Source organism: Colius striatus, chromosome 13 (assembly GCF_028858725.1).
Source record: "Colius striatus isolate bColStr4 chromosome 13, bColStr4.1.hap1, whole genome shotgun sequence".
Taxonomy (NCBI): domain Eukaryota; kingdom Metazoa; phylum Chordata; class Aves; order Coliiformes; family Coliidae; genus Colius; species Colius striatus.
The window spans coordinates 876,025-896,128 of record NC_084771.1 but is presented as its reverse complement, the minus strand read 5'-3'; the positions used below and the strand labels follow the sequence as shown (position 1 = coordinate 896,128).

The 20,104-nt window shown below is 64.4% G+C and overlaps 1 protein-coding gene across 5 annotated transcripts in view; it reads left to right on the top strand.

Moving 5' to 3' along the window:
• Positions 1-269: 269 nt before the first annotated feature.
• The window catches only part of NHSL2 (NHS like 2), a 31,547-nt gene continuing 11,712 nt past the window's right edge, over positions 270-20,104 (top strand). Inside the window, exon 1 of one of the 5 annotated variants that reach the window (XM_062006730.1) lies at positions 270-346. Coding sequence is in view for 3 of the 5 variants with exons in the window: in XM_062006726.1 (XP_061862710.1) it covers positions 15,465-15,615 (151 nt within the window). In the remaining 2 variants the exon portion in view is untranslated. Of the gene's footprint in view, positions 347-7,537; positions 7,712-11,264; positions 11,341-15,461; positions 15,616-15,759; positions 15,916-20,104 lie in introns of those variants that run through there. The other 4 variants (XM_062006729.1, XM_062006727.1, XM_062006726.1 and 1 more) reach the window with 4 other exon arrangements.

The window sequence follows — 20,104 nt, the reverse complement described above, 5'->3', positions numbered from 1 at the left end:
TTGGGTTTGGCACAGGCTTCCGTGCAAGGTCAGAAGCGGGCAGCCTGCTTCAGAGGAGCTTAAAATAAGCTCGTTTGGAATTGTTTATAAAAGTTTGTTTTACGAGGCTCTGCGGGGCGGGAAGGGGCAGTGCAGCTGGAGCACGTTTCCCCCAGGAGCGTGGCGTGTTTCTCAGGCCCCTGGCGAAACGGGTGCCTCTTGTGATTTCTGCAAAGCCCCTCGCGAGTGCTGCTCTGCTGCTCGGTCTGCGTGGAGCCGTGGGAAATGCCTGCCAGAGCTTCGCAGCGCGCTGCCCTGGGAAGGGCACTGCTCTCGCAGACGCTGCTGGACTAAATCACTTATTGGGGTAAGAAGAGGCTCCTGTTGTGCCGTGTCAGCCGGTGCAGAAATGAGAGGGCGTGGAGGTACCGCAGGCGCCCAAAGTGGCACCAGTGCAGCGCCAAACCCGGCCGCGTTGTCCCTGTAGGTGCTGTGAGGAGGAGGTGGCCGCGGGTGAGCAGATGGTCCCTCGCTGCCCGCGTCTGCCCCGCACGCTGGGACGCTCTTGGCGGGCGCGGGAGCCTGGTGCGCGGCTGCAGAGGCGGCGGGACGGCGGGGCCGGGGTCGGCGCGGCGAGGGGAGGCTGGGCGGCAGCGGCTGCTGCGGGCACGGCGGCTTTGTGGCCCCCAGGCTGTGCTTTGAGCAGCGTGTCAGCGCCCGGCGGTAGCTGGGAGCGGCGTGGCGCGGCCAGACGGGTCCTCCCGAGAGGCAGCTCCTCGTTAGGGGGGCATAAATATGCATATATGCAAATGTGCGGGGCCGGCTCTGAGCTGGCTGGCTAGCTGCGGTGAGGGGTGCGTGCTGACAAAAATGCTTCGGTATTTTTTTGTGGGAATAGCTGGGGCGTGCCAAGAGAGTGGAACCCAACACACCTCCACTTCACCCCTGCTTCTGTGGCGCAGAGACTCGGGGGAGGCAGGGGGTGGTTTGCATTCCTCCCCGCACCCCAAGGGGGGCACAGCCCACCCAGTCCCCGCCTGCTCCTCATCCGTCCACCGCTGTCGTTCCGTCGGGATGCTGGAGCCTCCGGCTGTACTGAGCCCTTGACTGAGGGGAAGAAGAGCATAATTCCGATTGCTGTTTGTTTTTCTAAGCGCTCCAGCCTCAGTCTGTCGCGGGGGAACGGTTCGTGTCTCTGGAGGACGGGAGCTCCTTGCAAGCCCCCGGCACCGTGGCGCTGCGGGGAGAGCAGAGACAGCTTGAGGCTGCGCCAGCGCTTTGCACCCTTGTATGGATTCCCTTGAGTGAGGAGCAAATGCTTAACAATACCCCTCTCGAGGGCTGGGTTATTTTTTTCTCTTCTTTGCCACTTCTTGAAGAAGATCCAATGGCAGAAATCCCCCCCCCGCCCCGCCTTAAACTGTGATAAAGCCGCTGAACCCGGCTTCCCTGACAGCACTTGGCACTGCGGTTGGAGGCTGCCTTGCAGCCCAGGACAGCCGGCTTGCCGGCTCTCCTGCCCATCCTCGACCAGTTGCCTCCATGGGCACCAGCTGGGTGACACGAGCCAGGGAAGAGGATGGGGGCATAGCGCCGAGAGCAATTTAAAACGCTGTCCCTGAAGAGCTGTGGGGTTGGTTCTCTAGAAGAAACCCCGGGCTGTGCTGGCAGCAGCAACTGTTTACAGCTCTTGCCGAAATATGCAGAGTTCCCCATCCTCTGACCTCCCAGCCTTCCTCTTGAAACAAGCCCTCGAGACAAGCAGAGCTGCCAGCCGGCTCCGGGGGCTGCTGCCCACCAGGTGGGTAAGGACTGGCACATTTTTCCCTTGATCTTGTTGCCACTTTTAAAAAAGGAAAGAAAATAAGGAAAAAAAGTGCCTTTGTTGACTTGCTGGAGTGTCCTGCCAGGCTGGAGTGGCCATACTGTCCCTCAGCCCAGGCAGAGCTGCTGCCAGGGACAGGGGCTGCAGCCCCCTCTACAGCTGTGACCACAGGCACAGAAATGCACCCGTGTGAGCCTGATGGAGGCCCACGGCTGCATTTTGGGGTCTGAGCAGCTTTCTTTGGCCCCTCAGCTGCCCTCACCAGCTCCTCTCTAAGGGGTCAGTGCCCTTCAAGTCACAGAGCCACAGGGGATGAGAAGGGTTGGTTTGGAGTGAGATGTGGGTTCAGGCATGGGGACAGTGGTGCTTCCTTCCTCAGCAACCCAGACCCGTGGGGAAGGGGCAGTTGTCAGGGGTAGTTCTGAGTCTCCTTGGCCATCAAGACAGGCAGTGGCAAGCACGGGGTGAAGGCTGCTCACCCCCACAGCAATGCCACAACCTGCCACAGCCTCCGTTCCGAGGCACAGCAGCTCCCAAAAGCCTCCCAGACCTCCAAGACATTTTCTCCGCCTTCTTGTTTCGAAGCCAGCGGTGATTTCAGCGTCAGAGGGGAGAGCACAGGCCCCAAAAGCTGCGGGCAGCTGCCCAAGGCTGGGATGGATGGTGGGAAGCTGCCAGAGGAGGGGAGCGGGGAGCCACACCCTCGCTCTAACAGGAACCGTCTGCAGAAGCAACTCAGAGAAAAGGCAGAGAAATGAGTAATGTACGGCCTCTGGCCAAGAGCCTGCCCCAGCAGGGGTCAGAGCTGCTCCTCTGCTGCAGGAAGGGCAGTGGGCAGCATGGGCTAAGTGCTGTAGACAGGGCGGTGGGCAGCACGGGCTGAGTGCTGCAGGTAGGGCATGGGTTGGTGTGATGCAGGCAGGGCAGTGGACAGCATGGGTTGGTGTGATGCAGGCAGGGCAGTGGGCAACACAGAATGAGTGCTGCAGGCAGGGCATGGGTTAGTGTGATGCAGGCAGGGCAGTGGACAGCATGGGTTGGTGTGATGCAGGCAGGGCAGTGGGCAGCGTGAACTGAGTGCTGAAGGGCAGTGGGCAGCACAGGCTGAGTACCGCAGGCAGGGCAGAGGGCAGGAGGAGACACCATCACTGCCATCCAGCAGCTTCCCTGTGCCACTTGGGTTGCTGTCCAGCTGGGCTTCTCCCCGCTCCATGGCTGCAGCTCCCCACACACACCCTGCCTGTGAGGTCTCTGCACTGCCCAGGACAACACACACGGGACGTCCTGGGAGCTGGGGTTGCAGGAGGCATCTCCAGCCTGTTGCCATGAGCTCTCTCCCTCCCCGCTGGGGTTTGGCTGGAGCTGAGATTCCTGCTTAGATGGTCCCAAATCCTGCTTCCAACAGGAAGCATTTTCATCCTTGGGTAGTGTTTTGAAAGGAGACATGTGAGAGCTGATCTGGCTGGCAGTCCTTCCTCAGGAGCTGGGCTTTAGACATCGTGGGCTGGAGGTCCTTGGGACCCCCCTTACCCAGAGAGAAGTGCCCGGGGGCATGAGGGAAAGTGGTCACCACTACCCCTCACCCCCTCACACATCCCTGGTGTTCATCTTTCCTCCTGCCTGGGCCAGTGATGTGAGCTTGGAAGAGAGACAGACACCTTTAGTACCACCAGTATTTCTGCAGTGGTGGTTGCTCTTAGGAAGCTCTTACGGCGTCACGTTGGCTGCAGATACAGCAGCAGTTCTGGTGCACAGGAACATGGATTGGCTTCAACTATGTGTCTCCAAAGAAGCTTGTGTCATGTGAAAGCAGTTTGAAGGATGTGTTCACCTCTGTGTGGAAGCAGGAGTTGGAACTCACTTTGTCAAGATGTTCTCCAGCTGCAGAGATCTCCCTGATGCTCAGAGAAGGAAGAGGTGTGAGTGTGCAGGTGGGACTTGCTCCCTGCTCCCCACAGTGCACGTGTGGGTTGTCTGGGCAGTGAGGAGCAGCTGGAGCTCATTTCACTGCCTGGATAAGTGCCTGAAGGAGCATCCTGACTCCCAGGAGGATCAGAACTGTGGGGAGGCTGACGTGAGCTGCCAGCAACACATTCTGTCTCCAAAGACCTCACCAGCCCCTCATGTATCAATGTCTCTCACCCAACCTTCACTGTCCTCACCTCCCAGATGCTGCAGCCTCCTTGTGTACTGCTGTGGGTGCCAGGGCTGCAGCTCGTGCCTCCAGGCAGCAGGATGGCCTATGCACCCCCCTGTGGCCTGGCTGCCACCCATGGGGGACTGTGGCTACACCTTGCATTGCTCAGCTGGCACAAATGCCACCAAAGACTCCCATATGCCAACCCTGTGCATGCTGGACACTCACTGCTTCATTCCTGATGGGCATGAGGAGGTCCCAGGGACCCACCACAGACCTTTCCTGGCTGTGTAGGACCCTTGAGGACTCACATTCAGCTCCCAACACAGTCTGTGCTCCCTGGGTCCGTGGTACCCAGCGCGGTGCCCGCGGGCCATCCCCAGCACCCCCGCGGCTGCTGGCACAGCGCCGGGCAGCACGTCGGCCGCTGCACACACACCGGGGCTGAGGCTGGCAGCACAAAGCCTGGATTGAGGGAGAGCTGGCGCGGCGCTGAACGGGCCGAGTGTGCTGGCAGGGAGAATCGGCTCTTCTTCTCCTCGCCCGTACCAGCGAGCTCTGACGCTCTCCTCCTGCGCTGGTGCCTGGCAGCGAGGGCGGCCGCCCGCCGTGGGGACCGAGATGCCGCTGTCGGGGGAGCAGGCGGCCGCTCTGGGTGAGTACCCACCGGCACGCCGCGAGAACCGGCCCCTTCTGCCGGTGCCAGCCCGGCACGATGAGGTGCCTGGCAGCCGGGCCTGGATCCAGGAGCCTTAGCGGAGCTGCCGGGCGCTGGGGCCAGGCTGATGGCGGGAAGGACTGAGGTCAGCAGAGGGTCGTTAGTCTCTCGAGTTAATGGAGTGATGGCAGATGGAGGCAGCCGGGGGAATGAGCTCATCCCCCATTAGCCAGGCAGGGGCCTTAGTGGCAATTCCCTTCCCAGCAACCAGCTGCATCCATACGGAGTGGCACAGCCCCGAAGTGAGCCTGTGTCCTGCCTCTGTCTCCCTGAGGCCAGGCAGGAGGATGGAGGCAAAGGGCAGCCTGCAGCCCTGGCACAGGGCACACGCCGTCCTCACACCCGCGCTGACGTGTCCTTGCGTGTCTGAGCATGCAGAGCGGTGCCTGTGGCAGGGAAAAGGGGCTCCTGTGCAGGCAGTGGGTGTCTGGGGCTGTGCTGCCACGCTCCGTACCAGCGGCTTTTGGAGGAGCCTCAGCTGCTCCATGACTCTCATGGGCTCTGAAACACCAAAGGAAAGGGGTCCTGGTAGCTCACAGCAGGGGCTGGCAAAGTCACCAGCCCCACATATGCCCAGGCACTGAGAGGGGCCGGCGGTTCCTGGACAGACACCACAGGCTGTCCTGATGCGCTTGCTCCGTGCCTGGTGGAACAGAGGGGTCAGGCCTGAGACGAAGCCCACACGTCTTCAGGACCCCTGATTCGGCACCCTGTGCCATCCCTTGCAGCTCATGGCACCCGTGGGTGCCAGCCCCAGCCCATCAGAGGAGCAGGGGGTGCCCAGGCTCCCGCCCTGCTTGCAGCACCACACTGGCATCTCCCTGCCAGGCAGGGCTCCCCCATCACCATCCCCCGGGGCTCTTCTGGCTGTTTGCCCTCCCCATGGCTGCGGCCGGCAGCCTCCTGGGTGGTCCTGGCTGTCAGGCAGAGCAAGGGCTGCCAGGGCCACCTGCAAGGAACTGCCTGTATGAGACTGGCTCCTTTCCTGCCCATACCAGGAGCCAGACCATGGCCAGGGGGAGGGATGGATGGATGGATGGATGGATGGATGGATGGATGGATGGATGGATGGATGGATGGGTAGCTGCCTCCCCAAAGGCCATGAGGTGCTGCTGGCCTTGGGGACAGCTTTGGGCCTTTTCAGGTTGCTCCCCAGTAAGCCCTGCAGCTGATGGCTTTGGCAAAGGGTTGCTGGGAGGCTGAGATGCTCCAGTTCATCCCATTGCAACCTGCACTGGGAGAGAAACCCTCCAGCTGTGGGCAGGACAGGGTCAGGCAGCAGCCAGATGAGGATGGAGGCTGTAAGGACCAGTGGGTGCCCATGTGGCAGGGGCAGAAGGAGGGTGCTGAGCACCTCCAAAGCAGATAATGGAAGAGGCTTGGTAGTGTGTGTTCATCAGTTGCTCATCAGGCTCTACCCCTCAGGCCCAGGGCTGGAGACAATGTCTGGTTGTAGGGAAGTGTGTACAGTGGTAGGAAGGAGCTGTGCTTCCTCCTCAAAACCCTGCAGACCTGCCTGCACTGCCAGGCCTAGACGTGGCAGATCCGTCTCGTAGCGCAGCCGTGACCCAGGCGCGGGGGCTGGTGGGCACAGGTCGGTGCATGTCCCATGCCAGCACACCACACTGGCAGCTCAGCCCTCAGCATGCCACCCACCATCCTCACCCTCCCCTGTCTCACAGGCAGCCAGGCAGCAGCTTGGACACAGCAATCTGCTCGTGCACCACATCCTGGGTATGCACAGCCTCTGCAAACGTGCCGTACACCCAGGAGCTGTTTGCTGGAGCTGGCAGACAGGCAGAAGCTGCCAGATCATTTCCTGAAGTAGCAGAAAACAGGCTAACAGGGATCTTCTGCTGCAACAATCAGGATGGGCAGCAGGAGTGTGAAACGAGGCTGATGCACACCTGAGTTGACAGTGAGTGCCTTGTGATGAGACCTGCCAGAGCATCTCTGCCAGCATCACCACCTCCCCTGCTGCAGCCCACGCTGCCCTGAAGCCCCATGGCTTTGTAAACCCTCTTTTCCCGGTTGGGCAGGGCCAGGCTGGGGATGCCTGTGCTATGTGCCTGGGAATGGCTCGTCTCATGCTTGTGTGGAAAGCTGGAGGGCTCCTGGGGCAGGGGGCTCAGCTGGAAGAAGTCAGGCGGAAAGCTGGGAGGGGATTTGTGCTGGTGAAAGCTGCCTGTTGGCCCCGAGCTCCTGCTCACCCGCAGGACAGGTGCAGTGAGAGGTAAGAGCAGGGTGGCAGGGTGCCTTCCTTGCCCCATGCAGCATCTTGCTCCCCGAGTTCTCCAGGCTGTGGCTAAGGGAAGGCCCTGGGCAGATCCAGGAGCACCAGGCAGGTTGGTGGGTCACACCAGGCTGCTGCCCACCTGCCTTGTGCCGAGGTGAGCTGCCTGGCCCTGCTCTGATAATTGGCTCCTAAAGCCTTTCCCCAAGCTCCCCGGAGCTCTTCCTGCAGGCATGTGGGCACTGTGGGGCCCCTGCCCACAGACAGGCAACGAGGGCTGCTTGAGCCTTTCACCCGCCTGTCTGGTCCCTCTGAGTTACGGGACAGGGGAGGCTGGCACTGCCCACGGCGGCCAGGCAGGTTGGCACAGCGCAGCAGCGTGGGCAGAGGGGTGCCATCTCCTCTGTGGGGGTCCCACAGATGGCAGCCCCCGCTGTGGCTCCCAGGAGCTGCGGGTGGGATGCCCTCTGGGCAGGGCAGGCTGGCAGGACGCTCCGGCCCCGCTCGGTCTCCGTGGCTCCAGCAGCCGCAGCAGGGACGTGTCGCTATATCTTTAAGAAGGGCCTGGGCTGGGGTGGGAGAAGCGTTTCCATCTAGCCTTTCTCCCAGCAAACCTGGAACGAGTTAGGGGGAGCGAGCGAGCGAGCGGCAGAGCTGGCGCCGGGGCCGCTCCCCCCGCGCCCTCCCCCCGGGGCAGCCGCCAGCGCACCCCGCGAGTGGCCGTGGGGGGTCAGAGGAGCTGATGGGGCGTGGGGCAGCCTCTGTCCCCCCCGTGGCCTCAGTCCCTGCAAGGAGAGGAAGAGGAGGAGGCAGAACTGGGTACGTAGAAGTTTTATCCTCCTCCCTGCTCTCTGGACTCTGCCCGGCACCGGGGAGGGCGGACGGCAGCACAGCAGGGCGAGGGCAGGGAGCGTGGTGGGCAGCATGGCATGGGCGACTGCCCCCAAAGCTGGGTGCTGGCAGAGGCAGCCCCAGGGCTTGGCATGGTGACTGTCCCCAAAGCTGGGTGCTGGCAGAGGCAGCCCCAGGGCTTGCCTGCATGGCCAGGGCTGGCTAGGACACACTGAGGGATATAGTGCCCTCTGCTCCCTGGGCAGCGCCCATGCCCAGCACCAGGGCTGCATGTGTCCCTCCTCCTCTTCATCACCCGTTGGGGCCTCGGCAGGGGGCGTCCCCAGGGACCCCATCCAGGGAAGGTGCCCAGTGTGCCCTGGCACTGCTGCCCACCTCCCACTGCTGGGGTGCCAAGGGATCCAGTGGCCGTGCAGGGGGAGATGCCAGTGCCACGCTCTGCACCCCTTGTCTGCCATGGTGGGCCCCTGACTGGCACAAATCAGTGATGGCATCATGGCATGTGGTGGCACTCCGGGTCTGTGTTGGTTCTCTGGCACAGTTGTTTTGGGGTACATTCAGTTTTCCCAAGCCAAAGGAAGCTCTGGGTGCTTTGGGGGTGCAGTGGCACGTTTTGGGGGTGATCAGGACCAGGGTTTCCATGTTCCCTGGGCTCAACCTCTGTGTGGGCAGCAGAGGCCTTGTTGCTTGTCCTGTGCTGGTGGCACAGTGGCCATTAGAAGACCCTGTTGCTGAGCACAATGTTTTCCCTCCCCCGGGCAGCTGGGGGGACCAGAGCAGCGGTCCCGAGCCTGGAGAAGAGCCCACGCCAAGCTCTGGGGTTTAGGTGCGTGGGGGCGCAGCCCCCTGCAGCACTCGGTGCCCCCGTGTGCCCACCGCGGCATGGCTCAGTGCCGGACCCCCGCCAGGCTGCCGGTGCCTCCAGCCGTGGACACACGGCAAGCGGGGAGGGCACCGCCGGCACCCGGGACGGGTTCGCCCCCAGCGCAGCTCCCAGAGCACGGAAATGTGTTGCTGCGCTGGAGGAATCCCAGGAATGCAGAACCCGGAGGGGACACGAGGTGGCACGGCAGCTTCAGCCCAGCTTTTCGAGCGGCTGCGGGCAGGTTCCCTGCCGGGCCCGCCGCGCTGCGGGAAGGCTGGAGGTCACCGGCGGCGGGGCTGCGGGGCTCAGCCGCCCGGGACCCGCCTTCCAGCCCCTCCGGGACCCTGACAGTGGCCGAGCCTCCCCCGGCACCCGCTCAGCGGGACGTGGCGTCCCCGGGAGCGCGGGGCAGCGCTGCCCGCTGTCCGCTGTGCCCGTGCGGGGCCGCGCAGCCCCGCTCCCGCGCCTGGGCCCGGCCCCACGCCGTTGTTCTCCAATGAGCTCATCTGGTTTGCTGGTTATTACTTTTTAACATGGTCTCTTGGCCAGAAAACGATCGGCCCGTCCGCTTGGCGAGGGTTTATGGCGTCTTCAGAGAAGCTGCTTTCCCTGCCAGGAGAGGGGCTACTTCGGGAACGGGGAACTGAGCCGCTCCCCGCGCTCGGGGCTGGGTAGAACCGCCGCTCCAGGCTCTTCCCCCGCCCCACTCCCTCAGCGGGCGGGAGGGAGGGAGGGACATCCCGGGCTGAGCCCCGCCGCCCTCCCAGCCCCAGCACTGCGGCGGGACGGGGCGTCCGGGAGGCTGCGAGCTCGCTGGGGCTGCACGGAGCAGCGGGAACGCGCGGGGCACGGGGAGCTCGAGGGGCCACGCGGCGCCTGGGGCTTCACTGCAGGGGCAGCTCAGAGCGATGAGCAGCGTCCTCAGCTCCTCGGGACGGGACGTGAAGATGGCCAGGCTGCCAAACCACGGACCCCACAACCTGAGTGGGGGCCGCTTGCAGAGGTGCCAACGCAGCCTGGCTCTGGCACCGTGTGCCTTGGCTTGACCGGGGGAATGGCAGAAAATTCAGTGCATCTCTGCAAAGCACCCCAGGCTCGCCTCCACTCTTCATCTTCCTGGTGAGCACGTGGGGGCCAGGGAGAGGTGGGAGGCCTCCTGTGCTGCCCACAGCCCTGCTGCAGCTCATAGCCGTGGGGTGAGGCACTGCCCCAGCACAGGGGCAGAGTGCAGGGGCACAGCACGGGAGCACAGAGCAGAGAACAGCACAGGGGCACAGTGTGGGTGCACAGCGTGGGGGCACAGCGTGGGGGCAGAGCGCGGGGGCAGAGCACAGGGCCGGGGGTGCCAGCACGGGCCCCCGCACCGCTGTGGCTGTCACACCCACCTGCTCCCACATCAGTCACACAAACTGCTCCTTGCGCCAAGTACTGATCCAATTTGTGGCTGTTTCCATAACAACCTCCCAGCGCTTTCTGGTCCTTTCTGTCGCTACGCAGATGCCGAGCTCCAACGTGTGAGGGGTGCTCCGGCCTGGGACGGGGTGGCTGGGCCAAGCTGTCACCAAGTGCCTCTGGCTTCTGGGTGCACAGGGCTGCTTGCTTGATGGAGGCTGGGGCACACTGAACAAGTTTACCCTGATCTGGGAGTGGTTTTTTTTACCCATCAGAGTGATATGGTGTGGTTTGGGCTGGGGAAAGAAGGAGCCCAAGGGCCATAGCTGATCCAGACATACCACCTTCTCAGGACAGGTCCCCAAGCTCAGCCTTGTGCTGATATGGCACTGCCTGGGATGCTTGGTGCTAGGGACAGGACCCCTGGAGGTGCTGGTGGCCAGAAACCTCCCCGTTTCTCCTGCTAGAGACCCCATCACCCACAGGCCTGGCTCTCACCATGTCCCGTGACTCTCACAGAGGTTTTCCCCATGGGGTGCCAGCCCCTAGAGCTCACTGACACCCTTCTGTCTCCCACTGGTGCACGGCTCAAGCTGCTCTTGAAGTTGCTGTGCACCCTGCCCTCATCCCCTGCCCAGCCTCCCATCTACAGGGTCAGGCTGAGGCACCCCACCCCCCAGCCCAAACAATCCCCAGGGCTGCCCGGTATGGGTGTTCCCCAGCCCCATCACTCCGTGAGGGCTGCTCAACCCCATGACCACCCTCCATCCCCGGCCCCTCACCTGACGGTGTGTCCAATTGCGGTCCCCGACGCCCCCTACTCCAGCCCCGGTATCCCCCCCCCATCCCTATCGCCTCGGGGGGGTGCCGAGCCTCAGGACCCCCCATGCCCATCACCCCGCGGGGGTGCCCAGTCCCACACCATCCCCCCCGCCCCGCTCTGCCCAGCCCCGCGCCGCCCCCAGCCGCCCCCTCTGCCGCCCGGCTCCAGCTGCCCCCGGCCGTCCCCCGCAGCAGCCGCCATTGGGCGCGGGCTCGGCGGCCCCGGCGCGGCGGGCGGGCTCCGAGGGGGCGGCCGGGCCGATGCGGCGCGGCGGGGGCCGCCCGGTGCGGCGCGATGCGATGCGGCCCGGCGGGGCCCGGCGGGGCCCGGGCCGGCGGCTCCTCCCCGCGCGGCGCGGCGGGCCCGGCGGCGGGGGAGGCATGGAGCCGGCGGGGAGCGGCCCGGGGGCGGCGGCGCGGTGACCGGCGGGGCCGGGCGAGCGGCGGCGGAGGATGGGCAACGCGCAGCGGAAGGCGCCGCGCAGCCAGCGCCGGGGCAGGATGCGCTCAGCAACAGGTACCGGGGGGACGGGACGGGGCGGGACCGGACCCTCGCCCCGCGCTGCCCCCTGCCGCCCCCCCCCCCGGCCCCGCGCCTGAGCCGGCGGCGGCAGCAGCAGGAGAGGGGGAGGCTCGGCCTCTGCCGCGGGCCCCTCGCCCCCGCTCCCGAGCCGGCGGTCCCGCCAGGTCGCTTGGAGGACGCGGGGAGAGGTCACCTCCGGCTGAGGCTCGGCCTCGCTGGCGGGGAGGGCGAGGGATGGGGCTGGCGGTGGGGCCCACCGTACTGCTCCCGCGTGGGGAACAGGTGCTGATCCGCAGCCCGAGCAGCGGGGAGCCAGCCCCGAGAAGCGGGGAGCAGTGGGGAGCCAGCCTTCATCACTGGGGAGCAGCTCTGGGCAGTGGGGAGCCAGCCCCAAGCAGTGGGGAGCCAGCCCCGAGAAGCAAGGAGCAGTGGGGAGCCAGCCTTCATCACTGGGAAGCCAGCTCTGGGCAGTGGGGAGCTAGCCCCGAGAAGCAAGGAGCAGTGGGGAGCCAGCCTTCATCACTGGGGAGCAGCTCTGGGCAGTGGGGAGCCAGCCCCAAGCAGTGGGGAGCCATCCCCAAGAAGCAAGGAGCAGTGGGGAGCCAGCCTTCATCACTGGGAAGCCAGCTCTGGGCAGTGGGGAGCTAGCCCCAAGCAGTGGGAAGCCATCCCCGAGAAGCAAGGAGCAGTGGGGAGCCAGCCTTCATCACTGGGGAGCAGCTCTGGGCAGTGGGGAGCCAGCCCCAAGCAGTGGGGAGCCATCCCCAAGAAGCAAGGAGCAGTGGGGAGCCAGCCTTCATCACTGGGGAGCCAGCTCTGGGCAGTGGGGAGCTAGCCCCGAGAAGCAAGGAGCAGTGGGGAGCCAGCCTTCATCACTGGGGAGCCAGCTCTGGGCAGTGGGGAGCTAGCCCCGAGAAGCAAGGAGCAGTGGGGAGCCAGCCTTCATCACTGGGGAGCAGCTCTGGGCAGTGGGGAGCCAGCCCCGAGAAGCAAGGAGCAGTGGGGAGCCAGCCTTCATCACTGGGGAGCAGCTCTGGGCAGTGGGGAGCCATCCCCGAGCAGTCAGGAGCCATCCCCAAGCAGTGGGAAGACAGCCCTGAACAGTGGGGAGCTAGCCCTGAGTAGCTGGGGCTCAGCTCAAATGATGGGGAGCCATCCCCTGGCAGCAGAAGCCTCCACAGGCAGCAGGAGCCAGCCCTGGGCAGCTGGAAGCCCTTGCACTTGCTGGCTTTGGAGCTGTGTCCTGCTCAGGCAGAGAGCCTGTGCCTGCCTAGTCCCCTGCACCCCCAGCCCCTTTCTCCCACTGATGGTGAAGGTTGTGGGTGTTTTTGAGGGACACCATGCCACAGATTGCCTGAGGAAGGCAGAAAGCCCTGTAAATGTGCCGGGGTGTTTGTGGGGAGCAGGGCTAGCAGAGGGCTCGCTGGGAGCCGGGAGCAGGCAGCTGAGTGCAGGTGCCCTCTGAAAAGGCTGGGTCAGACAAGCAGGACCTGTCTGGTCACTCCTTTGTCCCCACCTGGCTGGCCCAGGCAGTTCAGCAGCCCTGTCCAGACATCCAGGACTGGAGCTCCCCTGCCTGACCCAGCCCAGCTCCTGGAAACACCAGAAGGCTGGGGAGGCTGGGGTCTGCCTCAGCTCCTAGCTTGGGGCCCTGGCTGAGCTGGGTGTCCCCAGGTGTCCCAGGCTCTGCTGGCCCCCACTGCAGCACTCGCTGCCTTTTGGTCAGCCACTGCTCCAGAGCCAGCCCTGGTGGTGCAGACGGTAGCAGGGAGGTGCCAGCCCTGGGAGAGACCTCAGGAAAATTGCTTAGAAGCTGCAAGAAAATGGGGAGTGATTGTCACAGCCCAAGTGACTGTCATAGCTTAATAATTAGCGGGCAGAGGGGGTGGAAGTACAGCCTGTCTCTGTCTAATTTTGCACCCGCTGTTGTAGCGATTGTTGCGAATGACTGAAACGGGGCAAGAGAGCTTTGGGTTGCATGGGAGACTGGGAAGGATGCTGCTCCGCTGGGTCCTGAGGGATGCTGTGGTCAGTACCCAGCACATCACCCTTGGCTCCCGGCTGGGAGGGTGCAGGAGGTGGGCAGTGGCTGGACCCAGGGAGGCTACAGGCTGCTGGGCTGCTCCCCACCTGCCTCTCCCACCCTTGCAAATGTCTGGTGTGGCTCAGGGGGGGACAGGGGGGACAGGAGCCGATCACTCTTCTGCATCATCAAAGGGACTCTTGGGAGCTGCAAATCACCCTCCCCCTGCTGCCAGAAGGGCCCGTGGGGGGTTGCAGGAACAGCCCGTGGGGGGTTGCAGCACAGCCCTTGTGCCAGATCGCCGTTGTCCTGGCGCACAGGGCACATCTCCCTGACAGCCTGGAGACCCAGCAGACCTTCCTCCCGGGGCCTGGCCAGCCCTGGGGTGACTGCAGGGAGCAGGGACAAGCTGCATTTGGCACTGCACCACTCGAAACCTGCTTGTCTGTGAAGCTGGGGCAAATACTTGGGTGCTCTGAGGCCGTTTAGGCTTGGGAGTGCTGCACATTCCTGAGCTGCTGCATGGCTGAGAGGTGGCAGTGGGTCCAGGCTGGAGCTTATCTGCAGAGGGGAGGCAGCTGAGACTTGATAAGAAGCAGCCCTGCTGTGGGGCTGGGTGCAGGGTGGGCAGAGGCGCGCAGGGACCTGTGGTACTAGGAGGCTCGTCTTGGGCAGGGTCATTCTTTCGCCCTGTGTACAGAGCAATGTACAGAGGGGTCTTTACACTGTGAAAGTGTTAATATTGTTAAAATCCAACCTTCCTCATGTCCCAGCAGGCTGGGAAAGGCTGCCTGAATCTGGGACGTGTGAACCTGAGCTCTGCCCGCTCGACCTTTGATGCTCTTCTAACACTGGTGGGAACTTGCGTCTCCCTGCACCCCTCCTCACATGTTGGAAGAGCAGAGCAGGCTGCTGCTGAGCACAGGCTGCTTCTCATGAGCCTGGGCTGCTTCCCATGAGCCCAGGCTGCTCCTGAGCCCTGGCTGCTGCTGAGCCCAGGCTGCTCCTGAACATGGGCTGCTCCTGAGGCTGGGCTGCTGCTGGGCTGCTGCTGAGCATGGGCTGCTCCTGAGCATGGGCTGCTCCTGAGGCTGGGCTGCTGCTGGGCTGCTGCTGAGCATGGGCTGCTCCTGAGCATGGGCTGCTGCTGAGCACAGGCTGCTTCTCGTGAGCCTGGGCTGCTTCTCATGAGCCCAGGCTGCTCCTGAGCCCAGGCTGCTCCTGAGCTGCTGGCTTGCAAGTGTGATGGTGTTTGGAGGGGCTGGTCAGTGAAGGCAGCATGCTCGTAGGCTGCTGGAACCCATGTGATGGGTTTGTAAGTGTCTATGTCCAAGGGGCTGGTGGGGCTGGGAGGCAGCTCTGCAGTTACTGCATCTGTCCTCCGCCAGCACTAGAACTGTTAGACAGAGTTCCAGAAGCAGCACCAGCCATGTGGCAGGTCTCCTTGTCCTCCCTGTCTGTTGGAGCTTCGTGCAAGTGCTGCCTGAGTTGCAAGAGGGAAAATGCTGGTATCTGCCATCTTTTCCCCATCCCATCAGTTGGGTGTGTGGCAGTGCCAGGTGCCTGGCACAGGGGTGGATGGTACCGGCCCTGGCACGGCACGTGCTCCCAGCACCAAAGACACTTGGTGAAGTAAGCCAGGGCTGGGGGCTGCATTGCTGTCTGTGCTGCAGTCCCTGGCTCCCACGGGCCTCCATCCTCAGGGAGAAACAGGCTCAGCTTTACAAAGCCCTGGGGTGCTGGTAAAGTGGTCCCTGAGGAGCCTTGGTTCACAGCTTTTAGAAGGAGCCAGAGCAAGAGGGAGCTCTGAGGGGCTCTTGCAGCTTCTGGGACAAAGTCAGGTGAATTCAGGAAGGTCCCCTCACTTTTTTAGCTGGCAAATGTGAGGAGGCTGGAGGGAAAAGGCAGCTCAAGCCATCCAGGAGGCAGCGGTGGGCTCCAGGGAGCTGAGTTCCAGGGCAGAATGTGGATGGCTGCTCTGGATGGGGCACGCAGGAGTGTTCCTGTGCCGTGCTGGGGGAGGAGCCGGGATGAGCCTCCCCACTCACCGCAGCTTTCGGATGGTGCCGGTTGCTGCTCCAGCCATGGCTGGGGGATGTTTGGCTCCATGACTCTGCACAGTGGGGGGAGTTCAGCCTGTCCTTGCCGTGTTCCCCTCTCTGGGCACTGCTGTGGGGCCGTATGGGGAAGGGATGAGCCCCTCTGCTCCGACTCACCGCTTCTGCAGGGTCCACAGACGTACGCTGGTGGGTGCGACACCACAGCCCCTCCGCCATCCCTCCCCAGGGCTGGTGGCAGGGAAGGAAGAGGGGCCGGGGCTGGGACAATGGGCTGTGCTCTGACTCAAACAGCCAGTTCCTGGTCGCTTCCTCTGGTGGGCTGGAGCTGGAGCTGGCGCTGGCCGGGGCAGGGACACGGAGGAAGCTCACTTCTCGCGGCCTAGGTTTGAAGTGAGGGCTCCTGGGCAGCCGGTGCAGGCACCCTCCTGCCTGCACCCGTGGTCATGGCCAAGGCAGAGTGGCTCCTGGCACCCTGGCAGAGGGCAGGTAAGGCAGGCAGTGCGGGCAGGGGCGGACAGCGAGGCAGCCGGCTCTGAGAGGAGCAGGCAGCGGGGGCAGCGGAGTGTGCAGGTTCCAATCGCTCTGCAGGGCGAGACTCCAGATTGGGGTGAGCTGTGGGGCACGGGCTGTCGTCTCCAGAGGCTGTGCAATGGCCACGGGGTCGGTGCCATCCGGCAGCACAGGTTTTGTCCCGCCTTTCCCAGCATGGCCTTGCCTGTGGTGTGTCCCCTTCCCGTTCAGACCCTCGCCACCGTTCCCCAGCCCATTGGGGTGTCTATGCCCTGACAAGGCAAGAGAAGCACAGAGCCCCCTGACCCACGTGTCCCGCCAGCCTCTCCTCGGGCTGGGGCTAACCCTGCTGGGACAGATCCTGCCTGGCTGTGTGGTGCTGTACCCTGCTGGCAGCTCTCACTGGCTGGTGGCGGGAGCGGGGACCGCAGGAGCACGGTTCGGCACACGCAGCAGCCAGCGGGGCCCTCGCCGTTGCTCCTGCAGAGGCTGATTTCATGTCTCGGGCCCCTTTGTCCTGGGGCCTGGCGACGTTCCCCTCTCAGGCGACTTCCTCGCATTGTCCCGGCCCTGTGGAGTGTAAAACCAGCCGGCCCAGGGGAAGCGGCGCTTTCCTGGAAGCACCCCTGCCCAGCGAGGGGCTGCAGCCATGGGCAGCCCCTGGGCCTGGACAGCTGTGGGGGCTCCTCCGGGCATCCCTGTGCCACCACACAGCCCCAGCCAGGCCGGGGGCATCGCCGGGGGGAAACCTGCGGGCAACCGGCCTTGCGGTGCCCTTGGCCACAGTGCCAATGATAAGCTGTGCCAGGGTGCCCAGGACTGGCTGGGGCTGTCAGGTTGCCCTGAGGGCTTTCCTGGGGCTCTGGGAAAGGCTCGTGCCCATGTTTTGGGGCTGGGAGGCACGTGAAGGTTGCAATCTGAGGGGAAAGCCGGGCAGGTGGGGCTGGGAGAGGGGCTGCGAGGGGCCCGGTTGTGCTGCTCGTGGCTGATGGCTTGCTGCAGGGCCCTGGGTCCAGGGATGGCAAAGGGGGGTGATGAGAGCCCAGAGCAGCCCCCGCCAGCCCCGGGGCTGCAGCTCTGTGGTCGGGAGCAGTGGCTCTCGGTCACTTGGCAGGGAGTGGCGTGAGTTCATCTTGGCCAGCAGCAGTGCCGGGCTGAGCCCCGCTGCCAGCGTGGCCACGGGCAGTTCCTGTCCCCGCGGCACAGGCGGATGGCTTGCCGGGGCTCCTCCTGTGCCAGGCTCACCAGCCAAGGCCTCCTCGCAGCACACACTCCTCCCCTGCCTGCCCAAACCTCCACATCCCGGCTCGCGCCACCGCAGCCCAATGGACCCAGCACTGCTTTTCACCACTGGCCAGTGCAGGAGGCTCTGCCTCAAGCAGGACAGGAGGCTCTGCCGCACGCAGGAGGCTCTGTCTGCACGGGTCAAGTCTCACCCTTCCATGGGGAGCACACGAGGCCACTTTGCCCCTGCCCTGTGTAGGGCGTGAGGTGAAGGTGATGGATCACTTGAGATCCTTCTGGAAAAGGGGGCTTTTGTCTGTCTAACCAGATCTCATCCCAGGGCCAGGCAGGCAGAGTGCCCCAGCACACTGTTAACTCTGAGCCCATGAGTGACATCATTCACTGTTCTGATGAGAGTGGTTTTAATAGGAACCTCTCACAGGATCCAGTTTTCTCCCCACCCTCAGTGACCCTCAGAGCTGCCAAACCCACCCCCCTTGCCAGCAACTTCTGCAGTGCTCTCACCTCCTGTCAGTACAAAAATCAGCTGGTTGCATTTAAGGAAGAGAGTGAAAAGAGCTGAGAGCCTCCTGCACGTTGTTTCTAGCAGAGTGGTTACTCCTCAGTGCCCCATAGGCTGCTGGGCTCCTGTACAGGAGCACACAGACGTGCTGCGCAGGGCAACGTCGGGGTCCTGGCACCAGCACCCCCCTAACAAGCTTCCAGCCCCTCCAGCCTCAACCAGCAGCAGGTCAGGTGTCTGTAAGGACACCTCTGCCTCGGAGATGTACCCACGAGATGTAACGGAGGGACGATGCCCTGGGAAGGATCCGGATTTGGACAGGGCACAGGCGCATCTTGGGCACACTGCTGCCCAGGCATGGCCAGCGCTCGTGGCAGGTCAGCCCCTAAGTGCCTCCCCCGCCTGGCACCGGGCACGGGGACGCTCCCTGAGGAGTCATGTGGATGTGTTTTGGGCCCAGGCAGGCATCAGGCCCGGAGCTGCGGTGCGTGTTGTGCCGGTGCTGCTGCGCGTGCCGGCGGGGCAGCGGGGCCGGTGGCTCCGGCTTCAGCGGGGGGTGAGCTGGGGACAGGAGGTGTTTCTGCGGCCGCTGCCAGCTCCCGCTGTTTGCTCTTTTCTCTTCCTCCCCGCTCGTCGCAGAGCAGCGTGTGCGTTGGCTCCGTACCACAGGGAATGTCATCGAGCCGCACACGCCGGCAGCGAGCAGCCGCGGTGCCGGCAGCAGGCCCGGGCGCTTGCTCAAAGCCGGCGGCATAAGTTACCAGCACTACGGTGCATCAGCAGGGTTTGCCATCGGGATCAATCTCAGCCTCCGAGCCGGCAGTCCTGTGCTCCGGCCGGCTGCGTGCCGCCGTGCCGGTACCCGTTGCCATGGCTGCTCTGCTGATGGTGCATCGCCTGCCACTGCCGTTACATCACTCCTGTGGTACCTCTGCGTTGGCTGCAAGGGGCCGAGCAGCTCCGGCTGTGGTGCTGGCGCTGCCCGCGAGCTCTGGGCGAGCCTGAGAAGGAAAAGTTTGGTGGCGAGCTCGAGCGGGAGCCGCCGTCTCATGGCAGCTCCGGCCTGAACCGAACCGGCTCCCGATGGCTCTGTCGAATATCTCGCTGTGGATCCGGGGTGCCTGGGCAGTAGGTAACGAAGGACGGTTGCGCGGCGTGGGGGTGTCACGGGGAGATGCTCGTGGAGGCTTCTGTGCTTTGCAGCTGGGGTCATGCAGGGACCTTCTCCCCAGGGAGAGCGAAGCAGAGCTCCCCTCGAAGCGAACTCCCGTGGGCTCCAGCCCTGCTCCTCGCACACCCGCGGCGGCCCAGGCCGTGTGCTGCCTCGGGCTGCAGCCGCTGCAGCCGTGGCGGGGCTGACTCGCACCAGGGCAGCCTGTCCAGGACCAGCCCTGCTGGACTCTGCTGCGGCGCTGCTGGCTGCTTCCCCTGCTTCCACCCCCGGGGCAAGGGGCAGAGCCCGCTGCTGCCAGCCTGCAGCTCTGAGGTGGGGACAGACTCCTGGGAGACAGGGGCACATGTGAGGAGCAGCCTCTGGCAGCCCTCGCCTCTGGCCTCCCGTGCCCGGTCCCGTCTGCAGGCAGGGCTGGCCTAGTTCCTGCTCCCCTCCACAAGCCCCGGGGCAGGGACAGGGGACTGATGCATGCGGGGTGAGTCTCCCCACCAGTCGTGCCTCAGTTTCCCTCAGCAGCAAGTCTCAGACTGAGTGCTAGGGATGTGTGGCATGGAGGAGCCCCCAGCTCTGCTCTCCCAGGGTGCCCTTCGCTCACTACAGGCATTTGCCACGAGGTGGGGGCCCCCTCAGAGGCATTTTGTATTTTGAGCCTGTCACTGATAAGCTCGGCAGGAGGGTCACCGCCAAGGGCACCGGGCACGACGTTCCTGCCGGCTGCTGCCGTGTCCTGGGGCAGCCTGAGCCCCATGGATGCGGCTGGCAGCCACAGCTTGTGCCCACATCCCACATCTGCCCTTGCACCAAGCCTGGGCACACGGGCAGTGATGCGGCTGTACCAGCCCCCGCCGTGGGCTGTGCTGGGGGCTCCTCGCATGGCGTTGTGACACTAAGCCCTGAGCAGCTGCTGGGGCCGTGTCCAACACAGTCTGAGAGCAGCAGCTCCTGAGGAGCAAACCCCAGCCACTCCAGGCGTTGGGTGGCTGTTGCTGGCAGGGCAGCGCGAGCACGAGGCACGGGTTGGGGGTGCCGGTGCCGGTGCCTGTGCCAAGGGGGTGCTTGGCCCATCACCCTTTCCCACCCCATCTCCTCCTGGGGAGACGAGTCCAGCCCCACCAGCACCTCGGTGATGCAGCTGCCAGCCCCGGCTCAGCACGGCGCCGGCTCGCTTGCGTTCCCAAGTGAGTGGGTGTGTGCAGAGGGTGGGCAGCCCTCTCAGCAGGGCCCCCGCCACCCCCATCGCCTGG